The sequence below is a fragment of the Primulina huaijiensis genome, chromosome 12 (assembly GCF_012295235.1).
Source record: "Primulina huaijiensis isolate GDHJ02 chromosome 12, ASM1229523v2, whole genome shotgun sequence".
Taxonomy (NCBI): domain Eukaryota; kingdom Viridiplantae; phylum Streptophyta; class Magnoliopsida; order Lamiales; family Gesneriaceae; genus Primulina; species Primulina huaijiensis.
Window position 1 is genome coordinate 1,036,187 of NC_133317.1, and position 20,419 is coordinate 1,056,605.

The 20,419-nt window shown below is 34.5% G+C and overlaps 5 protein-coding genes across 6 annotated transcripts in view; all 5 read right to left on the reverse strand.

Moving 5' to 3' along the window:
- Positions 1-213: 213 nt before the first annotated feature.
- Positions 214-2,461, reverse strand: LOC140989352 (uncharacterized). Its single transcript, XM_073458553.1, has 6 exons — positions 2,187-2,461; positions 2,064-2,112; positions 1,787-1,913; positions 1,184-1,254; positions 1,034-1,106; positions 214-489 (listed from the first exon to the last, which is right to left on the reverse strand). Exons 1-6 carry the CDS (start codon positions 2,431-2,433, stop codon positions 376-378), a joined length of 681 nt encoding a protein of 226 aa, XP_073314654.1. The 5' UTR covers positions 2,434-2,461; the 3' UTR covers positions 214-375.
- Positions 2,462-3,176: 715 nt separating this feature from the next.
- Positions 3,177-4,467, reverse strand: LOC140989378 (expansin-A11-like). Its single transcript, XM_073458585.1, has 3 exons — positions 4,228-4,467; positions 3,821-4,142; positions 3,177-3,706 (listed from the first exon to the last, which is right to left on the reverse strand). The coding sequence occupies exons 1-3, from the start codon at positions 4,370-4,372 to the stop codon at positions 3,400-3,402; spliced, it is 774 nt and encodes a 257-aa protein (XP_073314686.1). The 5' UTR covers positions 4,373-4,467; the 3' UTR covers positions 3,177-3,399.
- A 1,765-nt stretch (positions 4,468-6,232) lies between these two features.
- LOC140990306 (monooxygenase 2-like) lies at positions 6,233-8,705 on the reverse strand. The gene is made up of 6 exons (XM_073459921.1): positions 8,533-8,705; positions 8,313-8,459; positions 8,095-8,169; positions 7,817-7,979; positions 7,380-7,611; positions 6,233-6,837 (listed from the first exon to the last, which is right to left on the reverse strand). The coding sequence occupies exons 1-6, from the start codon at positions 8,619-8,621 to the stop codon at positions 6,311-6,313; spliced, it is 1,233 nt and encodes a 410-aa protein (XP_073316022.1). The 5' UTR covers positions 8,622-8,705; the 3' UTR covers positions 6,233-6,310.
- A 3,691-nt stretch (positions 8,706-12,396) lies between these two features.
- The window catches only part of LOC140990450 (uncharacterized), an 11,889-nt gene continuing 3,866 nt past the window's right edge, over positions 12,397-20,419 (reverse strand). The window contains exons 1-9 of one of the 2 annotated variants that reach the window (XM_073460141.1): positions 15,187-15,365; positions 14,846-14,971; positions 14,093-14,173; positions 13,911-13,999; positions 13,726-13,800; positions 13,426-13,487; positions 13,272-13,334; positions 12,975-13,160; positions 12,397-12,700 (exon numbers count right to left, since the gene is read on the reverse strand). In XM_073460141.1, coding sequence (XP_073316242.1) covers positions 12,600-12,700; positions 12,975-13,160; positions 13,272-13,334; positions 13,426-13,487; positions 13,726-13,800; positions 13,911-13,999; positions 14,093-14,173; positions 14,846-14,968 — 780 coding nt within the window. In that variant the 5' untranslated portion in view covers positions 14,969-14,971; positions 15,187-15,365 and the 3' untranslated portion in view covers positions 12,397-12,599. Of the gene's footprint in view, positions 12,701-12,974; positions 13,161-13,271; positions 13,335-13,425; positions 13,488-13,725; positions 13,801-13,910; positions 14,000-14,092; positions 14,174-14,845; positions 14,972-15,186; positions 15,366-20,419 lie in introns of those variants that run through there. The other variant, XM_073460142.1, reaches the window with a different exon arrangement.
- LOC140990064 (E3 ubiquitin-protein ligase ATL23) lies at positions 18,351-18,710 on the reverse strand. Its single transcript, XM_073459646.1, has one exon. It carries the CDS (start codon positions 18,708-18,710, stop codon positions 18,351-18,353), a length of 360 nt encoding a protein of 119 aa, XP_073315747.1.

The following is a 20,419-nucleotide window of genomic DNA, read 5'->3' on the forward strand; positions in this document are numbered from 1 at the left end:
ATGGAAGAATGTGATGTTAAAAGTTCTGCAGGAATTTCAAATCCATGAATCTTGGTTTGTGGAACAGTTGGAAGATCTGGAGGAGCAAATATACTTGTGTTTTCTCAACATAAATCGGACAAGAAAGCTAGTGGTTCAAGAATTGGTTAGATATTAATACAAGTCATAGTAGAAGGCAATTAAGCTGAGGCTATATATTTTAGAAATAAATAATTGATACAATAACAGTTGCTGCATATCAAAATTTTTGTAAAAGAACAATCTATAATAATAGCAAGTCAGCATGACTCGAGATTTACCCACAAAAATGTATCTTTGTTTTCACCTGATCAGAAGCATAAATTCGTAGTGCTGCAGTGCACCAATTGTTTCAAGTCAAAATTCAGTTCTCAATTTTTTGTATTCATCGACACTTAATAAAGAAGCCTTAGTCTTGAGCCAATCTGCGGGTTTAGGCATGATAATTGCAATGTATCCTTCTCTGTCTGCCTGCAACAAAATTCCAAAAAGATACACATTTCAACTTTCAACACGGAGACAACAATCTATTCAACAGAAGATAGTTCAAGAGTTCGTTCAAACTTTAGATTTATCGATAAAATTCCATGATTCATTTTTAGCACAGTGGGACACGGATATAAGTAAAATATACTACACCTACAGGAAAAGAAACCCCAGAGGAAAATAGTTGAAGAGTGAAAATATCTTAATTAATGTCTGCGGTAATAAGGTATCCGATTCTTGCGGTTCACCAGAAAATTTCAAGTTCAAGAAGCATTAGTCTAGAAAAACATCAATAGTTGAGAACATTCTGTACCCTCTCCCACAGAAATGTGCCCACAGATCGATAATAGTAAATACTTAAATAAGAAGACCCCACTTAAAAAGATCATAAAGTGTTAAGTGCTAACCCGTGAAGTATCAACCAAAAGCTCAACTTTCAATTTGACAAGATTACAAGAATAAACAAGAGCACAAGTATGGCAAGAGAGCATGAATGTTGGATAAAAACATAGATGATAGTTAAGCCTACCGAGGAATTAAGCAACTCAGGTTTCTTGCTTAACCTTTCATTGACTTCCAATAGAGATCCTTTCACACAGCACCTGCAGCAGAATGATACCTTAAAGTTCAAAGAAACGAGGGTATACATTTGAAAAGATAAGATGAAGAGAATTTCAACCTCGCTATATAAGAAGCATCTTGAGTGCACACTTTACACAGTGCTGTATTGGACTCAAAACGTTGAGCATTCTACAAAAAACAATCAACAAAAGCATCCTCAAATAATATGACACACGCATGATGATTCATGTAATATGAAAACGGTAACTATATTCTTGCACAATTTATTGGCTAAAACTCAAGCAATATGCCAAAATTGTGCGATTCACCAATGATGCAAAAGTTATAATGCTGTAACAATGGAAGAGTGATGCAAACCCTCGGGCCTGGACTTGAATCAATAAATGAATAACCAACCAGAAATAAAATTTAATAGCAAAGCCGTGTTAGTCGTTTCACATTGGACTTCTTGTACCGATAACATTTCTTGTCCAATTTTAATCTCGTGAAAAGGCACATTGACAACACCAGTACTATAATACCAATTACAGCAAATTTCTTATCGCAATCACTTATTAGTTTGATAGTAAATTATTCATAGGAAACAATCCATACCTGGCCTCTAACCTTGAGTGCCACCGAATAAATAACCATTAAGAAATAAAAAATATATCTATAAAGTTACTACGAAATATAAGAACCAAAAGAAAAAAAAAATCACCTTTTTCCGTTTTCCCGTCACTTTAATTTCACTCCTATCAGACTTCCCTACATTAAAATCTACAGAAACTACTCCCCCTTCATCCTTGAATGCTACATGAGTTGAGGCCAAGCCAACCACGCACAACCTATCTACCAAGAAAAGATTAAAACTTAACAACTTCACTAAAATACATCGTCGGTCACAAAAAAAAAATACTATTTGCCAGTCTCATTGTTAAACAAGCTGCAGTTTTTTTAAAAAAACGTAAAGGTCTTACATGAAAAAAAGATCATACCCGTTGGCGTGACGATGAACATATTGATCATGCCCAGGTTTCATAAAATCTGGGAAGCAAAAGAAAATTATCGATACTTTCATACCTAGCAGGGAGACTTTAAAATCGAGACCTTTAACTCACCTGGAGCAAAATAAGTTGTAAAATTGACCTCCACTGCAGAAGGAGGCACTGTAGGTAATTCCTCAACATTAACCAGCAAAAGCTTTCTCAATTCATCATCTTCTTCTCGATAGAGCAGTTCACTTTCAAGTTTGAATTCATGGGCATTGACTGAAGATGAAGTGCAAAACCCAAGGATTGGCTTATAGTCATCAAGATGAATTTCAAGATTTTGTAGCGAAATATTGATAGGATTTAGCTCTGTCATCGAAGTTCAGTTTCTGCAGGATTAATTTTTTGCTTAATGAAGAAAATGGGGACAAAAAGATGGGCTTTAACATTATCAAANTTTTGTAGCGAAATATTGATAGGATTTAGCTCTGTCATCGAAGTTCAGTTTCTGCAGGATTAATTTTTTGCTTAATGAAGAAAATGGGGACAAAAAGATGGGCTTTAACATTATCAAATAAGAGTAGGTATCATGTGAGACCGTCTCACGGATCTTAATCTGTGAGACGGGTCAACCCTACCCATATTCACAATAAAAAATAATAATCTTAGCATAAAAAATAATAGTTTTTCGTGGATGACCCAAATAAGAGATCCGTCTCACAAATACGACCCGTGAGACCGTCTCACACAAGTTTTTGCCATCAAATAATTATCCATATGCCCACATGCTGAATTCGTTGAAATCTTTCAATTATCATTTCTACTAAATTTCTAAACCTTACTTTTAAGTTTTAACTATGTTAAATTACAATTTTTTTTTAAATAAAAAAACCCAAAACTTCGGATGTACAAGTTCAAAATTCAAAATAACTGAGTTAAAGATACTTAAATGGTATAAATATATTTTAAAATAAATTTTTTGTTCAAATTTACTTTTATCGGATAATTTTAACATTTGTTTTTATGTTGTAAAAGAATATTAGTAAAATGGCAGTAGTTAAATTAAAAGGATAAAAACAAACAATTCCGTAGACTAGTAAAAATCTTCCTCTTGAATCCTTGATGATAATAGTTCATTATAATTACAAGTTAAACAAAAACAATCCAAAAGCTCCTATTTTGCATATGTATATTTCAATGATACTAAATAAATTCAAATTTAGTGCCACCACGTTCCCTGGTGGACTAATTTTCGGGCCCAAATTCTGCTTAATTTGGCGGGCTGCTTTCAGCAAGCACGCCTCAGCCTATAAACCATTCCATCTAGAGCCCATTCTTGATCTTAGAACTGGATTGGACTGGAGAATGTCTGGCCGAAAGCCCAGTTAAATGGCACAACATCCAAGAAAGTTTTGGTAGTCCCATCAGTTGAAGTGACCATGAATGACAAAGATTGCCCGTTGAGAAATGAATTGGACTGCCAATTTGCACCCCAATTTCTGGACATAGCCACCCAGCCCGTTCTCGAGCCCTTGATTTGAACGGACCGAACGGATCCAGCATTGCCCACATTGCTAATCAGGACTAGTTCAAAGTAGTCCCTTCCATTGATTGTGAATCTAACCCCACCATGTTTCTTGCAAGGAACCCTATGCATCATGTGTAACAGTATCATAAGCGATTTTTGCTTAATTTCTGTGTGAAGAAATGGTGTGTTACTTCATGGATAGTTACGTTGTAAAAAAAAGGAGGAAAAGACGAACCTTTGGTAGAATACAGGTACGATACCACCCCTGTATATGCCGATCTTCTCCCAGGCAGGCTGAGCCATGTCGAAATGTGGGCGGGGAGGGTTGCACCACCCTCCGTTGTTACTCGGAAGATCAAAATTTGGTGGGCAAAAGTTAGTCGCTGTGATTGTTATAGACACCCCCGGCCTGCACCACTGAGGGTCATTTTTATAATCACAGATGATCTTGTAACACTGCCCGCATGATGCCCCATCGTTGAACAATGCAGTGCTCAATGCTGCAGTCCTAGTCCCATATCCAGCTGAATACAAGTTCCCATATCCACAAGCACCCCCTATATATGATTACAAGGAACCTTCAAAAATTATATACTAACCAATAGGGTTTTTATATTTGAATTTGAAAATAAACTTACGTACCCATTGTCCCCGAAGCATCGCTGCCGCCGTAGAAGGTGGCATGAGCCTGGCTCCATCCAGAAGCTGCGAAAGAACTGGCACTAATTATCAAACTGCTCAACTCAAGAGTGAATGTTAATGCAAAAACAACATTAGTGATCGACATTTCTCTGGTTTGAAACAGTAAGTTCAAGAACAATTATGAAGAAGAAGAAGGAGATAAATCGGTTGATAGATTTGTTACAATGATCAGTACACAAGATTTTATGGTTCTTATATAGGTGCCACGATTTCTGGTAGCCACGATTTCTGGTATTGGAACCACTCACATGTGACGGACCTGCAAGTAGCCCCCAAAAAATAAAATAAAACCCACAAATTTTTTACAAATTGAATCGTCTGTCAATTCTGAATCTCATTCAATTATTCCATGTTCTCTGCCCGATTACTCACGAGCCCACATGGATTTCCAAACTTACATTGGATCATGAAATGCCTCAATTCCATCACAAGATATTAATATATTCAGCTACATCTCACTTCCGTGTCTAGTGCACGGGAGAGTCCTTGGAAAATATAGCTACTCTTAAGTATCATCAATCGTTGGATCTTGAATGGCACATATGAATTAAAATTGATAAATTAGCTCAAAAATGCGATATGAAAACGTGTGGTGGACAAAAAAATGAACCCAACGTGACCTCTCATGTGCCTTATCGACCAAATCTGGCGCAGCCCATTATTGTATCATGTGTAAAGCACATGCCTTTGGCATACATAGTAAGATTTCATTTGCCATGTGATGATACCGGCATCCAATTAAATGCCCTGAAAGATTTTTATATTACTATCCCGAAAAGCTGCGCTATGAACCACCGCAAAAGATGGCATAGGCGGGGGAAAGAAATTAACAAGGAAGTAAATCATTGGAGTACTAATTAAAGATGAGTATTATCTACCTCGTAAAAGGAGGAATTCCAATTATTCAACCTCGATCAGAGGTCTCATATATTTTACTCTAACAGATATATGTTTCAAACCTTTACGTTTATCATCCACTCTTAGACGCACACTATCTAAGGTTAGGATCTCATTTTTCCTTTTTCGAACATTTACGTTTATCATCCACGCTGACTTTAGTTTTATTATGAACATCGATCGAAAATATTAATATTTCGGAGTTCAAATATATACAAACCAGTTCGAATTCACCACATTAGTACCCTCTGATATCTTGCATGGAGTTTAGACCCGGTTATATAGTTCATATGAACAACGTGCTTTTGTCCGAAAATGTAATTCACTTTGACTCGTAAATGATCGATTGAACCGATTCTATATTGGGTTTTACTTGAGTATGTGGAAAAAAGAACTACATTGAATATTGGTGAGAGTCATCTTTAATTTTAGCCAACGATATTCACTTCAAAGTCTTGAGCAGTCGCTACATTTTACTTAACAAGATATATTCATAATGCTATGTTAATACTATACATGTCATCTCATATTAAATTACTTAACTGAAATATTACCGTTTGACTTGTTTAAATACATAAGCTCGGTTTATTCCTCCACCAGGTATTTAAAAACTTGACATCTATTTTCTTTTTATTTATTATAAATTCCAAATACAAGATTATATGAATTCAAATAGGAAAGAAATTGCGAAAAATGGAAATATAGTCCTAGAAAGACCGTGACATTAATGACTTTTGTAAGGATCAAAGATTGTACGTATTTAGGCTACTGTAAGTAACATATAATGATGATATTAAAAGTCAGGGCTCACATGCATATATTTTTCCATACTTGATACTACTAATTCAATCTTTCTGTTGCACTGAACAAATTTTTCAACATATCTTTTTATTCATTAATCGGTACCGACAAACATTTGTTTTATCACATATTTATGAGATCGTTTCATGAGTCAATTTTGTGAAATGATCTTCAATCCAACCCGAAATGTGAAAAAATATTATTTTACTTTTTCAATGTAAGTATAGACTGGGTCGATCTATCTCAAAGTGATACCGTATGAAACCTACTCTTATTTGATAATATATTCCGGCAGACAAGCTGGGAGGGTTCAAATTCTTATCTTCTAAGGAATGGTTAAATCCCCACAATCAAAGTCTCCCATCCTAGCCATAATCTTAACAAGATTCTTTGTCAAGAACCGCTTCCTTAAGAAGCTGATAACCTTACTACCAGAACTTTGTACAAAACCAACAATATATGCCGCTGTTAGAAGACACAGAATTCTCCATCTCCTCTCTTTCACATACATTTTTAGACCCTTCTCAACTCTTATATATTCTTCTTCGACACTCGATGTTGTCAAAGCTTTCCCAAGGCATCGTGCAAGAACAACGCTATCTTCTAGAGATGAACCTCCACCTTGGCCTATAGCCGGTGTCATGGGATGAAAGGCGTCACCCACGACACAAACGTTGTTCTTTATGGAATTTCCCAACAAAAAATTCCATGGTAATTTTAATCTTAAAGGTGTACAGCAGATGCAGTCTAGCTCAGTTCTTTCTACAATGTTTGATATGTTTAGTGGTGCATCGCGGAGTTGACTTGCCACAAATTTTATCATGCTCAAGGGATCTTGGTTTTCCTCGTTGTCTGTCAAGAAAAAAAAACAACATAAGGTAAGATGTGATGAAGAATTTAATGCTAAAACAGAGCAAAGTCGAATTTAATTAAAGTTTGTTTATCATAGAATGTTCTTCCACGCTTTACGAGTTGGCTGAGTTGAAAGAATATTGTCATGTTGCAATCATATGCTAAATCTTTATATGTTCATTGCTTGTCTTATTTTCAAGCATTTCCATATTTAATGCAACAAATGAAAGAATTAAAAGCTCGCAAAAATATTATTTAAATGGCTGAACATGGTGAATGTGTAGTTCTACTAATTGTTTTTTTAAAAAACATTAGGAACCACAACCATTATTTTTTATGTGCTCTGGGTAAACTCAAATGGTCACTTAAGCAGTTTGCAAATCACGTTGACCAAGTAAACCACACAGGATCCCTGTGTGACATACTCAAAGCTGGGATAACAGAGGTTGAGAGAGATTGAACTTTTGACCTCTTTATAGGAGCTAAACATACCTACCATGCATCCAAACTATCCCTTAGGGACAGGTGTACTAATTGCTTACATTGATGGAAGGAGGGGCTGAAGTTGCAGAACCAATATAGGCTCTTTTCATCACAAGGAACAAAACCACAATGAACACACCATGTTGAGTAGACATGAAACTTTGGCTCGAACCCGTGACCATCAGGATAATTAGCAAGGCCTCTAATGGCTGACCTCCCTGTACTAACTGGACCCTCAATCCCCAGCCACTTCGCAACCATCGAATTCCCACCATCACATCCAATCAATACCTGAATTCAGTTGGGGAAATTAATGATGGAATCGATGGTAGTTTTAAAAAAAGGTAAACATAATGTTAAATCCACCTATTTGCCTCAATCAAACATCAGTTGGGGAAAAATAATGGAAAACTACTTTTAAATCAAAAGTAAGAATCGGTTACACCAAAAAAGAAAAAACTTGTATTTAGCCGATCATGCAAATTGGTACCATCACCTTAGTTTTGACAACCGAACCATCCGCAAGATGCACCAGTTTAAAGTTGCCCGTTTCTTCAATAGAAACAACTTCAGAAGAATATCTGATAGTTCCACGAGGCAGTTCGCTCTCCAAGGTTTCCAATAAATCTTTCCTTTTGATACAACGGCTTTCAAAATTGCTGTATTAATGGTATGTACACATATATAACAATGAGAGCAAGCAAGCCCTTCATATATAATATACATTACTATATTGAAACGATCAAAACTACGACGAGAAATTAAGCAGCTCACAATCTTAAAAGATCTCCCAGCAGATGGGATTGCTCCGTACCAAGCGGGATGGAACCGGAAGAGACAACCTTAAATCTGCAACGACACTATGTCTTAAGTTGAAAAAAAATATGTTCATTCTAAATTAAATATTAATGTATAGTTCCATTTTTCACCAAGTTGGCAATGCTTAATTTATATTCAAGAAATAGGAAGAGATTTTGATAAAGGTGACGTGCCCTTCAGTTTGAATGGAGTTTTTCCTTAGCAAGTCTCCGACGCCAACTGCATCAAGTGCTCGCCAGGCATTGGGCCACGTGGTTAGCGCAAATCCAGTAAATTTTAAGCTCTCTGATGATTCCAAAACAAGACTTCGCACCCCCAACCTACACATATATTAGTTATAAGGCAAAAATGAAATATAGTTCGTAAAGTCCCAATTAAACCTGATAACTGTACCTGTGCAATCCCAAAGCTGTAGTCAAACCAGATATTCCAGCTCCCACGATGACAATATCTTCATATATCGCTATGTCGATTTCTTTCATACTTATTCCCAAAAATTTGTTTTTTTTAAATGAAAAGTAGAGCAAAAAACGTAGTATGTGCTGCCCAAACGCAAATGTGCGATATTTTCCTTCCTGACTCGCGAAGATGAAGTTATGTGCACAAAAATAACTTAATTTATAGACTTGACTCGTGTTGTTTTTAAAATATAATAATAATAATTAAAAAGATGTTAAGGTTAATTTGTCTGAAATGCGTACATGATACATACGTTGATAGATGTAGACATTATAATTAAATGACGTTTGATGAAGACATGAGGTTGATCTTCTGGACGACAAACTTGAATTAAAGTTAAAAATTATGCATTAAGTTGTAGAAACATGTGTTCATTAATCCACTGCATATGATCCCGGAAATCCAAATTAAACGTGGTAACGTTCAACTCGATCGCTGTGATCATATACTTTATTTTTTGTTCATTTCTCATGGAAAAAAATCTTAAAACCATTTATATTTTCTATTTTTAAATCTGTTATCTTGCTTGAAAACATTGTTTCGAGAGTGGATGGGTTCAGTGTATCTTGTAAAATAAAAAATGAAGAATGAAAGATGAATACAGAAGTCTTGAATCATGCATGATGGAAGCATGCTGAGTGTCTTTATGCAAATAATCATGCCGATTCTTGCTGCTTCGTCTTCTTTTTTTTAATAAGCATTGCTGTCATGGGCAATGTATTCAGCATATATAATTATATATTTTTCTTCTAAAGCTGAGCATTAACCCTGACTGAAGCCGGCTTCAAGGGATATTGAAAGTGATGGAAATATATTTTTTTTTATTTAATTGATATGATTTCTTCTTTTAAATAATTTTCTTAATATATTTTTCGTTGTTGATATGATATTTAATATTTAATTATGGTTTTGCCTTTCTAGATAATTATGTTAAGATTTTATTGTGATATAATAATTTACTTAAATTTAATTTCCTTCTTGATAAGATTATGTGGAATATTGAATTTTGTTTTCTAGATATAATATTTATGATAATGATTTACATGATATGGTATTATTGATTCATAAAGATATTGTTTCTAATAGAATTTTTGTTTACCATATCTTGTAGATTTTCGAAAAGGAGACATTTATAAATAAGAGGTGGAGATTCAAAAGCATAGAGAGGAAGAGAAGAGAGAGAAGAGTTATTTTTTGTGGAGATTTTCATGAGGAGTTTTTCGTGAGTTGTTTTTCGTGGAATAGTTTTTTTCGTGGAGGAGAGATTTTCGTAGGAGCTTTTTCGATCTATTGCTTTCGTGTTTTTTCACTCTTCGTTTGAAAGTTTTCGTGGCTGCATATTGTGTGCACTTTTGCACATTGAAGATTTTAGAGAAAATATTCTGCAAGGACGTTGCTGTTTCGCGTGTTGCCTTGAATGTTGGGAACATTTGCAGACAACATCCGTAACAAAGTTAGCTGAAGATCGTTTTCGTGGATTCCCTTTTGGCATAACGTTTTTTGCTTTCTTAATTGAGTGGGTCTCATGTGAGACCGTCCGTGAGACGGATCAATCCTACCCATATTCACAATAAATAGTAGTACTCTTAGCATAAAAAGTAATACTTTTTCATGGATGACCCAAATAAGATATCCGTCTCACAAATACGACCCGTGAGACCGTCTCACACAAGTTTTTGTCAAATTAAGTTTTCATTCTGGTTATTTGTTTTAGAAAGCGTTTGTTTTCTTATCTTTTTGAGAAAATTGATTTTTGTTATAATCACTAGTGATAGGTTTTTGTGTAAACAATTTAGTTTTCTAGTGATTAATTTTTGCCATAAGGTACTTGTGCATATTTAATCTTGTCGATCTATCTATTTAAAATCGATTTGTGTTACAAACTTTAATATTCCGTTGCATGTTGTCTTAAATGTTGTAATATTTGACACAACACTTAATTCTGATAAAACACAAATTCACGATTTTACATCCTAGTATGATATTTTTATGACTTTTAGTATATGTCGAACAATATAATTCTTTACTGAAAGGGATCACGTACCAACACAAACGTAGTTTTGATCTTTAAGGAGTAACACAAACATGCTATTCCGGGACCAAAAAGAAAATAAAAGTTTTGCTATAATAAAAACTGAGCCATCCGCAAGATGCACCAATTTAAGTTTTCCTTATTCTTCGATGGGGACAACTTTTGGCCCCTCCCTCTCCATGGTTTCTAATAAGTCTTTTCTTTTTACGCAACGGCTTTAAAGATTTAATTTCCAGTTGAAAATAAATCAAATTCGTCGACGAAAAAACATCTCACAATTTCACGTCTTTCTTGTTTGGTTGGGACGGGGATTGCTCAGAAATGAACGGGCTTTTATCTGCAGAGACATGCAGAAATCCACCAAGAATTGGAAGCAACTTTCAGAAGTGATGCAAACATTTCATCATACAAATAAACATATTAGTCATGAATAACAAAAAGGAGTAGAGCGATTTGTAGACTGTAGTCAAGTCAATCTCAATGGTGAGCGATGAATTTAATCATAAAATTCACTCAGCATATCAAAAATTCATTTTCCATACCCTTGCATTTCTAGACATGTTTCTCGAACCAGGTCCCCCAATGCCGAGTGCGTCAAGTGATTCTCAATTTTCCAAATGATTATTAATACCAGGCTCCGAATTCCCAACCTACAAATGAATATATTATATACTTCATGCAATTCAACTGTATCAGCATGATTCCTTAAACACTAGATATAAGCTCTAGTCTAAAAGGGAATTTTGAGTTTAAGACTCCATGTGCGCTGTAAAGTATTTGAGTTTCAAACTAAAATAAGTTGAATCTCAATCTGCAAATTATGCAAATTCAACTCCGAGACAGTCGTACTTCAAGTATAGTAATAATATACCTATGAAGTGCCAAAACCGTAGCAAAACCAGATATGCCAGCACCCACTATAACAATGTCTTCGCATATTTCTCTGTCCATTTCTTGCATCCTTTTCCCCACAATAGATATTTCAACATAAAATAGTGGCTAAATTTATAGAGAACCGAGTCTCTGCAATTGATGAACAAATCAGGCACGAACTCCTAGTGACAAGGTTGATTGTCCGTCATCATCTTCCAAGTCCAAATATTCAAACTTGGGATACAAGGAAAATTTGTTATTTCCAGGCTGCCACAGAAACAGTATTACTTTCTTTATTCAGGGATGGCTACACTTTGACGTCGTGGTCCGATATTTCAACCACAAAATAGTTTCATGAACATATAGTTATCCATTTCATCTGTTGGTATAAAAATAATAGAACGATTGTTTATTAAGGTGATGTTACGATTCAACAGAGTAATTCGATTGTTGAATTTTTTTTTAAAATAAAAACAAATAATTTTTTGTCCATCCCCAATAATACAATGACTCACTGGTTAAATGGTATAAATCCTATTACAATGTGCAATTATCAATCTGCGGTATAGTGGTTGTAATACAGTAGAAGCGAGGCAGCGATTATAGAGCACGCATTAGGAGAACTCCCATAATACACCATAAAACTGAATCAAAAAGTAGATGTTATCAGTTGTGTAAGTTCTTTCAGACGTACAAATTAAAGAATTGAGTGTTCCTCAGCAATGAAACAACCATCTAAAATTAACTTCAAAAACTAGGAAAAGAAACTAAGCAAACAAGAAAAGGGCTCAACACCGCTCGGGATGATCTTTTCTACAATTGTGTCTCATTTTACGTTTCATATCACCTATGAATGACGCGTATTACATTACTTTTGAATTTATGTTAGGGCATGTGTCACATATATTTCCATAAAACAGGAAATGAAAAACCAACAGAAACAGAAGATCAGGAAAGGTTAACGACCTCAGTTAGCGAGTGACCACATAGAACATCCTATAGTTGAAACTAACAAAAATAATGACAAATATGGAGCAGACATCCGTCAATCAGCTGAACATCATATCGTTCTCACTGCACCATCAAGGTTAAAAAACTAAGAACCCACAGCAGCTGCAGCGGCAGAAAAAGCATGGAATGGTCTGTTAGATCTGAATCCCCTACCCGAACCACGTGGGCCCCTTCCATGGCCACGGCCTGCAGCAAACAAACGTATCCACTAGGCACAGTGAGTGAACCAAAAAGAGCTGCTTTAACTAATATAATTCATACTGCTTTAAGGTCCAGAATCCAGCACATAAATTTCTGTTGAAAAATTAATGAATACAAGCATATCAACGTCTTCAACCCCCACTCTTGTTTGTGACCGTGTGGAAACCAAATGTTGAAACAATAACACCAGAGTTCACACTGCTTCAGAAATAACAATTCAGCAGTGTATGAAAAAAAATCAACCGAGTCCGTGTAATACCTCGAGGGACCTCTTGATTGTAGCCTCCAGCATCATATTGATCATCCACCTGAAAACCATTGTAACCACCCCTCCCACGGCCACGGAAATTGCGAACTCTACCTCGACCTCTCCAATTACCCCTGGCATACCCATTATTCTGCTCATAGCCTCCATCATCGTATTCATATGTTGCGAAATCATTCCCTGCAATTGCAATAGCAGATATGCAAAACTAACATAAGTATGATTCAGCTCAAACTTTTAACACCAAGTTACAAATTTACTGAAACAAAAATATGTAAATCAACTTCACACCTGATCGGCCTCTGGCCCTTCCCCTACCAAATCTTCCTCTTCCTTGGGCAGGATGTGATCCTTCTAAGCAATTAAAACAAAGACATTCCTAAGCTCAGGGTAAGAGGAACAGGTAAGAGGAACAAGTACATAAATCAGAAACCATGATACCCACCTCCATAATAGTCAACCTCTGTAAACACCTTCACCTGGTCAGCTGGTATGGGAGGGTGGTACCTAAAGCAAATAATTGCCAGAATTACAAAGAATGGTCTGTACTTCTACTTCAAGAACAAAATAGCAATATTATAAAGGGAAAATCTATGATATCAATACTTTTGGAGGAGTAAAAAATGTATTTTGCCTTGCAATTGACAAAATAATAGAGATTAACAAAGCATGTCGTGATTTTCGTTAGCTCTAGCGCAAGCAGACCAAGCGAATTTTACTAATATAGAGAATCTAAACAACTCACCCGATATTAGTCTTATCCAAATCTGTTTTTGACAGAGTAATAATGATCATTGAAACTTTCCTCGTGGTTTCCAGACTATTACAATAAGCAAACAATGACACAATCAAGTAATTTCAGATAGAAAATTATCTAAGTTCATAAATGTAAACATCCTGGTTTCTATGTTGCCTTTTGAGCATGCTTACATTTGGAGACCCTCCTCCAGGGGTTCCCATGTGTCAGTTATATCAGTGGATTGAATTGATGTAATTTGGTGAAGCCCGACAATTCTCCTCTAAATTACGAAAAAGCGAGAAAATTCATAAATCATTTGGAACAACTCAATAATCAAAATACAAAAAAAAATATTTTTTTGAAAAAAGACTACCTTGATCAATTCCACAATCGTCACAGTTTTGTTTATGGCTCTCCCCATTGCTTTGAACACTATTTCATCTGACTCCTTTTCCTGTATATATAGCATGATAAATTAAGAGAAACCAAATATCTTCAGGGAAATGGTATATACTTCACACTGGGCTATCCTTTAAAAGGGCAAAACTAAAAGTGCAAATTATAGGACATTTCGTATGATACTAAGATCATATTTTCAAATCTTACTATGATATCAACAACAACCCAAGTATTAGCAGAAACAAGCCCCAAAAGCTGGACGCACATTACAAATTAACAAGTGAATCCGCTACATCGTACGTAACCAAATTTTACCTATGGAACAACCAAGTAAAAGTAAGATCAAAACCAAAAAACAGCAGAACAACTCAACAACTTGAACCAGAGATTTGGTGATAAAATCAAAGATAAAATAAGCAATGCCAATAAAATGGAACAAATTACCTGATAACCATAGAAAAAATCCTAGGGAGACTCATTTGAGGTGGGTCAGTGTCACTTGAATCTCACTTTACAAAATTAATTTGACTTTCGAAATTTTTAATTTTTAGAAATTATAAATAATTTCAGTTTTCGACCCTGCAAAATTAAAACTTTCGCTCTCAGACATGGGGTTGGCTTCACCCGCTGTCCCGTATTTACAAGATCATATACATAACTAGACCTGAAATCAAAATGCTAAACAAAATTTCTACGCCTACATGCATGCTTGCAAATACAAACATACCTGAAGCAAACTCATTGCATAAGTGATGTAGCTTCGCATTCTGCCTTGACTCGTAATCCGAATTTCGTTCTCATCAATCGGTGTTTCCATCCTCGGCTTCTCCACCTTATGGTAACGATCCATGCTCTACACGGGCACTCAAAACAGAAAAATCAAAATTTGAAAAGAAAAAAAAATTAACTTGAGCATCCTTAGCCGGAAAGCAATAATACAAAGGAAAAACCTCAATTAACTAGTTGATAATTGATAGAAAAGAGGGATAACTGGGTTTCGGGTAGATCTATATGCGATTAATTCATGAATTTTTTTTTAAAAAAAATTCATGAAGACTGAAAATTTACCTTAAGTTAGTGTTCACAAGGTGAAAGGATAATATAATATTGGTCCGCGAAGCGAAAGCCCTCTTCTTCGGCTACGTTTCTTCGTTACGCCCTGAACGTTTTGCTGCTTACTTTTCAATTATTTATAGCCCGGTCCAGCAGCTGTGCCCTAGTTCATTTCATTTAAACCGGCTGGCAGTTCATCTGGCCAAACTTGTCCCCAATTTCTGGAACGAGCAGTTAGGGGCGTGTTCGGATAACTCGCGTGTATTTTTGTGAAATGTTCATCGTAAAATAAAAAAAATATTGATATAATATTTTTTTGTTTTGAAATGAAATTTTTGCACAAACATTTTATATAAAAACAAAAATCAAAAGTGCTACTCTCGATTAGCATATAAACACTTCAATATTTTGTACCTTGTTTGAGTTAGTTTCTATTAATAGTTTTTCTTTAAAACAAAAATCGAAATTTAATTTTCCATAAATTTATATAGGCTTAGGATCAAGGAAACAAACATAAAATGGGGGATATACCATGGGGAAAATTTTGTTGTTTTATGTATGAGACACATAAATAACTGTGAGATAGGTCGATTTGGTCTATACTTGGATTTAAAAGTAATATTTTTTGTATATAAATAATATTTTTTTATTGAATCAAGTCAGATAGAAAATTCATCTAAAAAATAATGACTCTTGAGACAATAACATATATATGAGTTTTATGTTTATATATTTATATTTATATATACACATAAATAAAAGATACTATATAAACATAAATATATGAAAATTTTTATGATTTGAAACTTATAATATATATATATATAATAATTTACTAGAAAATCAAAATACAATGTTTAAATATATTATTTTTTTCATTTTTTTGAACTTTTATATTTCCATTTGGATTAAAAAATTAGTCAATTAACTTTTTGTAAAAAAAAAAATAGCCCTCATGGTGTTTGGTATGGTCAAGAGATGGCCATGCACCACGCTTACAATGTAGGACTGCATGGCGTGTCTTGATGTTTGCTATTTGAAATTTTCTGTAACTTTATGTTTTTTTTATCCGAATACATTTGAGATTTGACATGCAAAAATTTAACAATACTTAATCTTAAAAAATAAATATATTTCAAATTATAAGGCTTGGAGAGAGTATTGGTGGAACATTTAGGTGCCTATACCTTACAAATTACAATACATTATTGTTCAAGAATAATCTACCGACATAAAATAGTTTTTTTTTAAAAAAAAATAGATCTCATTTATACATGATCCAACACGTTACGCCATGTGTTTTTTAGTCTTGAGGTCTATTTTTTAAAATCTTTTTTGTTCAGGTTTATTCGGGCAAATCATCCCAAAATATATTACTCTAAATATGTTTTTATATGGATATTATATCATAATCAACAATTAATATCTGAAGCGGGGATCCTGCATCCGGTACTGGGAATCCATTGACGAATTGAAGAAGGTTTTGTTGTGAATTGCAATTTGACGCAACTTGTGATTAAATGTCGAAATAGCGCTACTGTTACAAACATGCATCTTCCAATTTTAGCATTCTCACAGTCATCGATCCTAGCCTTTTAATTTATATGTAAGTAAGATATAATTTCGCTCCACTAAACACGTAACCATGAATCATTGTATATTTTCCTTGAAAAAAATGAGAGCTAGCAACCACAAAAAACATATGTCCAACGGGGAGTGAACAATTCATGATGACTCGCGGCAAAGGGAAAGTGTTAACGACTAGTGTAACATGAGAGCCATAGTACTGAACAACTTTCTTCAGAGGCGGCCATGAATCCCGGCCGTCGGGGAAAATTGGATCAAATTAAGAACGCCTCAACATAAGCCGTCTCCGCCGTGCCTGTTCTTTTCACAAACCAAAGGAATCTGGGCCTGAAATCTGATCTGAGAAAAATCGTGACTACTCCTAAACTTTTTTTTTAAAAAAATGTGTTTATTTTATATAAGTAAAATGTTATATTCTCAAAATTTTAATATAATAAATGTGAATATATTTTTCATATCGTAATAAATCTGTTTTATAAAAATCCTTAGAAAGTAACGTGATTTCATGGCTGGAAAATCAAATATCGCCCCTTTTTTTTATGCCGTGCTCATGTATACAAATCGTGTTTGTCTTGTTATCCTTGGCATTCAAGGAACGTCAGCCTCGCAAAACTGCAAAAGCAATTTCTGTTCGTATTTTGTCATTTCTTACCCGAATATGTTGGCTTACGCCAAGTAATATGAGATAGTCTCGGGTAGTTTTTATCATAAACTTAAAATCTAACAGACCAATCAAGGTATATATATATAACCCGAATTATGTTGCATCTCTTACAAATATTTATAAATTTTTTTTTAAAAAAAAATCTTGCCACTGAGCTTACCATATTAAAATTGACAATTCTAGAATGAAGGTAATAGAGAAGTAACCATTTGTGATTTAAATAATCACTTGTTTAAAAAAAAATCTTGCCACTGAGCTTACCATATTAAAATTGACAATTCTAGAATGAAGGTAATAGAGAAGTAACCATTTGTGATTTAAATAATCACTTGGTCAAAAAAAAATCTTGCCACTGAGCTTACCATATTAAAATTGACAATTCTAGAATGAAGGTAATAGAGAAGTAACCATTTGTGATTTAAATAATCACTTGGTCAAAACGTAATTAAATAAACGGGATTCTCGATTCTAATAATGTGGTTGCCTAATAACTAATGTATGGTACTGTTGGGCTGTAAATATCTTGGTAAATGCGTCAATGAATGAGTTCATTTCGTCACCACACCATTGTGCAATTTTATAATTGGAGAATGCTTTATGTGTAAACGAAATTTCCTTTTACCCTTTGTTCACGCATCATCGTCGTTTCTTCTCATTTTTCTCGTGTCATGCTACTTTAACACGCCCATATACATAATTTAGTCAAAATAAAAATTATTGGAAAGCCTCAGTTTAGTTAAATGTAATGGTGAAAGTCGAACATTGTGTGGTAAAACCTTTAGAATGTACAAAGAATGATATGAATTTAGTTCCTTCTCGTCTTCTTAGATACAAAAAATTCAACTTAAAAAAATGAAAACCAAAATGGAACTGCTGATGATTTATTACTCTTTTTTTAGACGCAGAATACGCATACATATTCGGCTCTTCAACATGGATCATTCTCTGGCGGATTGAAGAATTCAGATCCAATCTTGGCCCGACAAACCGGGCAAAAGGGTTGCTTGGACAACCAGATGTCGATACAATGCAGATGAAATCCATGATTGCAACCCGGAATCAGTTTCGCGGGTTGCTCACTCTCGATTTCATCTAAACATATAGCACAATCCGAGCCCAGAATCAAGTCTTTTCCTGTGACTTTCGGGAGCTTTTCAAGATCCGAAGCCGAGAGCCCGTTGTGTTGATTGGGTTTTACGGGTGAATGAAACTCTTGGTTAGCGTTTCCATTGTTGGTGCTTGCTGCATAGCACAGCAAACAGATGTACACCAGGAACACCGCTGTCATCCCTGCGCACGGTAGAAACAGAGCGAGAAAAATCGAAACGAGCATTTTTTCGTGCTCTGATCTTGATTTTATGGAGGGTTTAGCGTGGCGCACACCATGGCTGATGGTGGAAATGCCAAGAAATGTGAGAGAGGGTTTATACTTTATAGTGGGATGGCAGGGGTCCAGGGGATAAGGGACTGTTTGGCTCTGAGTCTCTGACCCATAAATGTATTCAATAGTACTCCTCCTCGTAAATCATGTTTTAATTTGAATTAGTTAAACTAGCATTGGTTTATTTGATTATATTTTGCAAAAAAAAACATGATGTAATTAAAAGAGGGAATATTCGAAAGTTATACGCTGGCTGGATTCATAAATACTCTCGTGTGTAAAATAACATCCTTGGTAGTTAATTTTCTTGAAAATCTGAGAAGAACATTAAATATGGATTGACGAGTGGGAATGCATAGAGAGTTGCGTGCACTGTGCTTTTTTATTATCTTTAAATAAATAAATAAAGCACTAACTATGCAATCTGCTTTTACAAGACAAGTGTTCGATTCCAACTTTCAAATCTAATTTTGGAAGTAAATATGGTCTCAAGCTGGCTCCACCATCCTCTGGCTACTATTTGTTTTCCGAGTGGCTACCGAGGATTTTTTGAATTATAGTTTTTTTGACAAAAATTTGTGTGAGATGGTTTCACGGATCGTATTTTGTGAGACGGATCTCTTATTTGGGTCATCCATGAAAAAATATTACTTTTTATGCTAAGAGTATTACTTTTTATTGTGAATATCGATAGGGTTGATCCGTCTCACGGATAAAGATTCGTGAAACCGTTTCACAAGAGACTTACTCTTTTTTTTTCTTCGTTTACAAAATCCAGAGAAAAATTGCTCGTGGAGTGGGTATCATATTTTTAATTTTAAATTCATTTGTATTATCAATTGTAATAATATAAAAATATTTGTCATTTTTATATTATTTTCTTTGTACCTCTCAAGGTTCTATTTCTTTTTCCATTTATCCCAGTTTAATTTTCATATTTAGTGTATTTTTTCCAATTCTTTTACCATTTTGTCCCGATTAAATTAATGTTATTAACTACTTATACAAATTAAAATATTCATTAAGTAAGGCAAGACGAAAAATTGCTTTATAAATTTACATTTTCAAATACTTTCTTAATATGTGTGAAAACACGCACGAACCTAAATGAGTTAGAGACGGAGGAAAGTATATTTTATAGAAAGGGTTAGCTCATGTTAAATACTTAAAAAAGTAACTTTGTTTAAGGAGGTAAGGCGACCTAGCTTGTTAGCATGCCCACACAGAAAGTTCTTCACGTTTCTGGTAACATAATATGGCACGAACAAATTCATGAAATGATATAAAACAAACTAGCTATATATAGCAGAATATTAGCGACTAAACTACGATTATATAGATATCTTAATTAACAGTCAGAGAGAATTATCAACTAGTTTTTGCACATAAAATTGATAGGATCGTGCCAAATTTATGATTAATCAGATTTCTTTAATCAAGTTTTATGGATCACGATTTGGTTGTTGGTTCTAACTCTTTTAATATAGCCACAAAACTACAAATTTAAATGAGGAATATGATGAAAATTGCAGGAGAAACTCACCTACAATGTCTAATTTAATTATGAGTTGGGATAATGAGTTTACAGCTAAAATTGGAAAAAAAAAAAAAAAAAA